The sequence below is a fragment of the Taudactylus pleione genome, unplaced genomic scaffold, assembly GCF_031769625.1.
Source record: "Taudactylus pleione unplaced genomic scaffold, aTauple2 ptg000041l, whole genome shotgun sequence".
Classification (NCBI taxonomy): domain Eukaryota; kingdom Metazoa; phylum Chordata; class Amphibia; order Anura; family Myobatrachidae; genus Taudactylus; species Taudactylus pleione.
This window is the reverse complement of record NW_028284443.1, coordinates 53,226,106-53,233,183: the sequence shown is the minus strand read 5'-3', so window position 1 is coordinate 53,233,183 and position 7,078 is coordinate 53,226,106. Positions and strand designations below refer to the sequence as shown.

Sequence of the window (7,078 nt, the reverse complement as noted above, 5' to 3'; positions counted from 1 at the left end):
TACTTTATACAAACCTCTCAGCAGTCAAGATTTTGGCGGGACAGTCCTTTTTTTCGGGCACTGTCCTACCGTCCCACCAGTGGGCCACAGTATCCTGCGGTAAGGGAGGTGGGGGGTTGGGAGGCCCCATCTCTCCTGCTGAGCAAGCAAACGGTGAATAAATGCCATGCGCAGAGGAGAGAGGGACAGGAGGCATGCCCCGCAGCTCCCAGAGTGTTAGGCATGTCCCCAGTATGATGAAACGGGGCTCGTGACTCACGGGCACAGCATTTCCCGTGAAGCCACAACCTTTTGCTGTGAGGCCACCCCATTATCATGAGGCCACATCCACTTTCCCTGGGCGTGCGCAGATTTCTGACCATCACATCATGAATGTTGAGCGGTTTGCTTTATATACAAGTGGTGACCGGGAAGGGAGGTGTGTACAGCACTGGTGAGGTGGCTGTGGCTCTGTCCCCAGCCCACAGCGCCCCGTGTGAGTATCCTGTCAGCCCACCCTTTGAGCCGCCCCTGTTTGCACCAACACCACCAGAAGCAAGCAAAATTGAAGGAGCCTGTAGATGGAATGGTCAGCGCCACTGACTGTTCATAACTAGCGATTTCCGATCAACTCCATATCTAGGTATAGCGATGTGGATAATGACTGGGACGCCCAGTGCTTTCTTCATTCTTCACATTTCCCTGCTTTGACACGTTTGGAAGCGGTAACTACTGTGCATAACGTGCACAGTAACCACTAAAACAATGAACAAAAGTTCATACATCTTCCACATAGTGTACTTGTTTGACTGGGAAGTTCTTACAGAATCTTCAGGGGGTAGAAATGTACTGACCCCAAGTGACCTGGACCTTCCCTTTACATTCAAGTAAACAAAAGCTTCCAATCTGACTTACATTAGACTCTATTGGTATATACCTGTATTTACCATCTCCGGTATTTAGTCATAGACAACTGTATGTTGCCTTTTACCAAAATACTTTCAGCAAGTCAAAGTTTTCCCAATTGATAAAGAGGGTATACTAAAGCAAGACAACCAAATATTTACTAAAACTGCTGTATACCAGAAAGTCTTTACTCACTAACTCAAAATCTCCAAATAGTGGTAGCTTTAGAAAATTTACTGAACATACTTTGTTTACAAAATCCTCCCAGTAACACATAGAAAGGGGTCCATGGGGTCTAGTCAGCAACAATATCGATATTGACTGTAATATTTTCGTCCAACATCGATACGATTTTGTTCTTTTTCTCTGCAGTTTTTTTTTATTGCCAAAAAGACAAGAATCAACTGTCCCTGCAGTTTTTGGCTGAGATAAGGATCTTCCTCATATAATGCCATTCTCAGATAGCATTATAGAAGAGAACTCTATGTTTGCTGAATATACCCCCATGTCCCTTGCCCCAGGTGGTCATTAAGCTGGCTTTATTAAGATGGGTACACACTGAGTTGCCCCAGGCTTTATTAAGCTAGGGATTGCCCGACCACACTTGAACGAGTTACTGAACACCGGAACGATCTCTGGCCCTGATTCAGAGCCGGATGCTCTGAAAGAGCGCTCGCTGTGAATCAGGGCGTTTTTTTCTTTTGTTTGGAGCGGCCTCCTAGCCGCTCGCATACCTGAGGGTGACCTCTCAGAGCTATTGCGAGCGGCCAGGATGATGGTCGCGATGGTCAAGACCATCGGCTTGCGACGAGACCCTTGTGGCCGCAAGCCCCAGAGAGCTTCTGGCTCTAATAGACTGACATCTCTGGTGATGTCAGTGGGACCGCCCACAAACGGCAGGCGTTTGCATGGGAACGCCTCAGTTTGTGAAGAAACCGCGCACGCCTCCAAAATGGTGCGAGCTGTCGATCAAATCGACAGCCGCCCCCTTTTGGTGCGAGACCCGGAGCGACAGAGCGCCCGTCGCTAACCGGGTCTCGCGCATGCGCACGTCGGAGCCGGCTCCGGCATGCGCAGTGGCCTAACATCGACCCGCTCGCGAGCACATAACGCTTGCGAGCGGGTCTGAATCAGGCCCTCTATTCCATCCATCATTAACTTACCATAGGTCGCTGGGGAGTGCTCTATCACTGCTACGCACTGAGCGATGTAGGTGATTTGTCTTTACGAAACGGCAAATCAGCCTGACATCGCTTCAGTGTGTAGACAGATGATTCTGTAATAGTGTTGTTACCCATGTAGTTCCCATTTTTCATGCATTTTGCCTGCTGACAAAGCCTTGTTGCTATATTTGTACTAAACTTTCCAATTAATGCTATCTGTATATGCACTGCAAATTTTCATATCCAGTTTTTGGCTGCAGCAAATGGTGGCAACCCAAAAGTTTATTTTATAAGCCCTTTAAAATAAGTGTGGAAGTAGGAGAGACAAACAGCATATAAAGTAGAACATGGGTAATTCATTACTGTCTGAAACGTACACTGTGTGTAGTCGACAAGTGACAACCTTATAAAACCCGTTGCCTAATTTATGATATTGATAAACGCAACCTTTCTAGTCTAATATAAACCCATCAGCATTTCCTCCATCCTGCACAGACAGCAGCAGCAGCAGCAGCCAGCAATGTGCAGTATTGTGTGTAGGACACAGTGGTGCCAGGATTGGCTCAGGCTGTTCTGCTGCTGCTGCTGTCTGTGTCTGGTCCAGCACGGGGAAGGGAAGGAGGAAGCAGGAAGAATGAGGAGGGGCGGGCAGCAGACTCCTAATCACGGCCCCAAGCAATAGGACCCCGTGGGCGGCCGTGTAAGAGGAGGTGTGTCTGCTGCTATCCGGGCTGTCACCTCCTCAGAACAGGTAAACAATAGGGAGGAGTTAGGCTTAGCAGCACTGGTTGGTAAATACATCGAAGTGTGTAGCTGCGCTGAGAATCCATATGATACCGGTGGAAGAAGTAGCTGCACCCTGCACAGGCCCAGGTTGGCACATAACTATGCTTTGCCAGGAGCGATGCAATGATGTAACCCCTACGTGTGCCACATACAGAATGGCTCAGTGGCCGCCATGTTTGCAGCTGCTAACCTTTGCAGTACTATGCAATGTGCACGCTAACCTCATTACGGAGCACATAGTGGCCCTGACAGCATAGGACTTTATACTATGACATAATAAATATTTACTATATCTTTATTCACATTGTTTTTGTGAACTGCTAGAAAAAGTGTGTAGCTAATAATGTTACTGCACTGCATAGCTGCGATTACAGGCACAGCCTCTTCCTCCAAGCATTTACACAATCATGTAATGTCATGCACTTGGGGCTTTTAGGTGTTGGCTGATTTGTAATGGAATTCATTGTACTGATCATACTTAGAACACTTTTCCAAATGGTTTTGTTATCTGTATTTGGCATTGAATGTTTTAGTTAGTCATCTAATGCAGTTTAATAATTGTATATTTAACAAAGGGTACAGCTCAAACTCATATATTACAAATTCCATGTTAAGTATTTATCAGGATAAATAATTATTTATGTTCTGCAGAAATGAGATGAAAAATCTAGTAATACCTCACCTTGTGCCTTCTCTTTTACTGTTGCTTGCTTACAACATATCATTGTCTCCCCAGAAAGTGTTTTAAGTGGGTGCGTACACACACAACGATGTAAGTAATGAACGATTTTCGTTCAGTTTTTCCCTTGAAAAAGTGAACAAAAATAGTTTTACAAAGTAGTTGGTTTAAAGCTGCATACACACGATATTTTTAACGATAATTGTTTGAAAAAATCGTTCACTTTCTGAGTCAAACTATGAACGATTTATCGTTCATGCGCGTTCACGTTTGTAGTTCAGCCAGACTTGTTAACTGAACGATTTTCAGTAAGGGAATATGCAAAAATCGTTTGTAGTTTAAAAAAATCGTTCATTACACTTTAAAAAATCTGACCGATAATCTGACAGAAAATCGTTCATAAAATCGTTTGTAACAAAATCGTTGTGTGTGTATGCAGCTTTATACTTTACTTAATAAACGATTTTGTGTGTGTTGAAGAAAAATTTTGCAACTTCTAATGAAAATCGTTCAGTTGGCCAGTCTGACTGAACTACAAACGTGAACGCGCATAAACGATAATCGTTCATCGTTTTACACTGAACGATTTTCTGAACGATACCGATGTCGTTGTAGTTAAATCGTTGAAATCGTTGTGTGTGTGTACGCACCTATATGGTTTGGCTTATGCTGGGTATACACTAGATCAGTGGTTCTCAAACTCGGTCCTCAGGACCCCACACAGGTCACGTTTTCCAGGTCACCCAGCAGGTACACAGGTGTAGTCATTACTCACTGACACATTTTAAAAGAGCAACAGGTGGATCTAATTATCTCACTTGTGATTCTGTGAGGAGACCTGCAAAACATGCACTGTTTGGGGTCCTGAGGACCAAGTTTGAGAACCTGTGCACTAGACAGCTGGTTCTCAAACTCGGTCCTGAGGACCCCAATCAGTGCATGTTTTCCAGGTCTCCTCCCAGAACTACAAGTAAACTAATTAGCTCCACCTGTGTAACTTTTAAAATGTGTCCGTGACTAATGACTACACCTGTGCACCTGCTGGGTGACCTGCAAAACATGAACTGTTTGGGGTCCTGAGGACCGAGTTTGAGAACCACTGCACTAGACGACATTTTGAACGATTTGGCCGAATCCGACGCATTTGAGAGACAAATCGTTCATATCCCGATGCATGCTCCCGCCAGCCCTCCGTCGCATCCTTAGATCTTTGTACATGCAGAAAGATCTGAGGATGTCGCTAGCGGTTCCATGCTGCCGAATGCAGCATGGCCCCCACTACCCCCCCCCCCCGCCATCACTCCGTCGCTGCCGACATCAGCAAATGTGTATGCACTTACCAATACCGGCTTCCCCCCACCGGGTCCGTCTCTTACGAGCTCAGTACATGCTAGACATCGTCTAGTGTGTACCGGCCTTTAGGTATTTGTTTCAGGATTTGATTTTGGTAAGTTCGGCTGAGAAGTGATCCAATTAATTATTATAGTTGTAGTACAAATACATGGCATGAGACTAGATGGAACTCCGGCCAATGTATTAGCTATACTACATAAACCAATATTGCAGAGGTTCTCAAACTATGTTCACGTTTTCCAGGTCACCCAGCAGCTGCACAGGTGTAGTCATTACTCACTGACACGTGTTAAGAGATCCACAGGTGGAGCTAATTATTTCACTTGTGATTCTGTGAGGAGACCTGGAAAACGTGCACTGTTTGGGGTCCTGAGGACCAAGTTTGAGAACCTGTTCAATATTGTATGTAATAACCATCTCAGTACTGTTACAGCATGTATGGAAGGAAAAAAAATATAATTTTTTTTTCACTAAAATTCCATAGGTTCTTGCAAGACTACTGAAGAATAAGACAGACGTTTTTGTTTTACCCTGATGGCCCAAAGCCGAAGATATGATTGCTGTGTCTACTCCAGCGGCAGACTTCTGCCATAAGTAAGATACCAGATGAGTGTAGGAGTATGCTATGGATTACTTCAAAAATGTAAAAACTGTTAAATAGCTGTAGATTATTAAAACTGAAAAAGTCAACATACTGTATGTAATAATACATATGCATGTGACTTAAACCTGCTGTACGTGAATACTCTTGGCAAATAAGTTTATCTTTAAAAGGACTGCTCACTTTAATGATGGCTAATATGTGTAATGATGACTAGACACATGTTTCATGGGTACCCTGCAATTAGTTCACATGTATGTTCCATGCCTACATTTGTTTATCTTTTACATGCGGCAGGGTCATTTTACTAATGGGATGATAATTGGCCACTAGGAAAGGGGACCCACCATTATACTTCTTGGTAATGAAGAGGGTGGAGCCTCTACTAGTTTCAGGTCCAATCACTGACAAAGTTGTTGCTAAAGCTGCATACACACGTAAAGATTTTCTGTCCACCCATCCAACTAGTTGATTGGTTGGAATGGGAGTAACTGATGATCAGCAATTTGCTCCTAAATGCCAGAAAACAGATGAAAATGGCCGTCAGACAAGTTTGTTAAATGTTTGATCTAAACAATTTGTTCAAACAGTTTTTGTCCATTTTCCGGCGTTTGGGAGCAAATTGCTGATTGTCATTTGCTTTCATTCCTTACCAGATTTTCATTCCAACCAATCAACTAGTTGGATGGTTGGACAGAAAATCTTTTCATGTGTATGCCGCTTAAGATTCAATGGGGCAGATGTATGAAGCTGTGGTAAGTGATAAAGTGCAGAGTGATAAACGACCAACCAATCCACTCCCACCTGTAATTTTTCAAACACAGCTAGTAACATGACAGTTGTCAGCTGATTGGTTGGCCGTTTATCACCCTGCACTTTATCACTTTCCAGAGCTTCATACATCTGCCCCAATGTACAATAAAAGAAAAAATAATCAATATCTAGTTGTAACCCACGTCTAATTCCAATTTTAATCATAGGCCAAAATGTAAAACTTTCTAGATGGCATATACAGTCATGATATTACATACGAAACTGAGAAACTGTAAGAAACATTACACAAAATTAGGTTTGTGTAATTATACTGCTGGTTGGTAAAACTGGAAGTGAAATTACCGAATGAGGGGCGGTGTGTGGATGGAGCTTTAAGCTGACCACACATCTAAAGATTTTCTGTCCAACCAGCCAACTAGTTGATTGGTTGGAATGAAAATCTGGTAAGGTATGAAACAAATAACAATCAGCAATTTGCTCCCAAATGCCGGAAAATGGATAAAAACTGTTGTTTGAACAAATTGTTTAGATAAAACATTTAATAAACTTGTCTGACCGACCATTTTCATCTGTTTTCTGGCATTTAGGAGCAAATTGCTGATCATAAGTTACTCCCATACATTACCAGATTTTAATTCCAACCAATCAACTAGTTGGATGGTTGGACAGAAAATCTTTACGTGTGTATGCAGCTTAAGAGCTGTACAGAGACTATAGACAGGATTCCAGCTGCCTGCAACAGCCGGAACATGGACAAGACATGATGCAGTGTCAGAGTCGCAACTATGACTGGGAACTGCCATCAAGATGATCCGCAGACAGCAACAAGGCTGTGGT

General features: G+C 43.4%; 1 protein-coding gene across 3 annotated transcripts in view; it reads left to right on the top strand.

Annotated features, from left to right (window-relative positions):
• The first annotated feature begins 2,688 nt into the window (after positions 1 to 2,688).
• Positions 2,689 to 7,078, top strand: part of LOC148538172 (cohesin subunit SA-2-like) — a 125,952-nt gene continuing 121,562 nt past the window's right edge. Inside the window, exons 1-2 of one of the 3 annotated variants that reach the window (XM_088458733.1) lie at positions 2,689 to 2,799; positions 5,351 to 5,460. In XM_088458733.1, the coding sequence (XP_088314859.1) occupies positions 5,420 to 5,460 (41 nt within the window). In that variant the 5' untranslated portion in view covers positions 2,689 to 2,799; positions 5,351 to 5,419. Of the gene's footprint in view, positions 2,800 to 2,821; positions 2,922 to 5,253; positions 5,269 to 5,350; positions 5,461 to 7,078 lie in introns of those variants that run through there. The other 2 variants (XM_088458726.1, XM_088458741.1) reach the window with 2 other exon arrangements.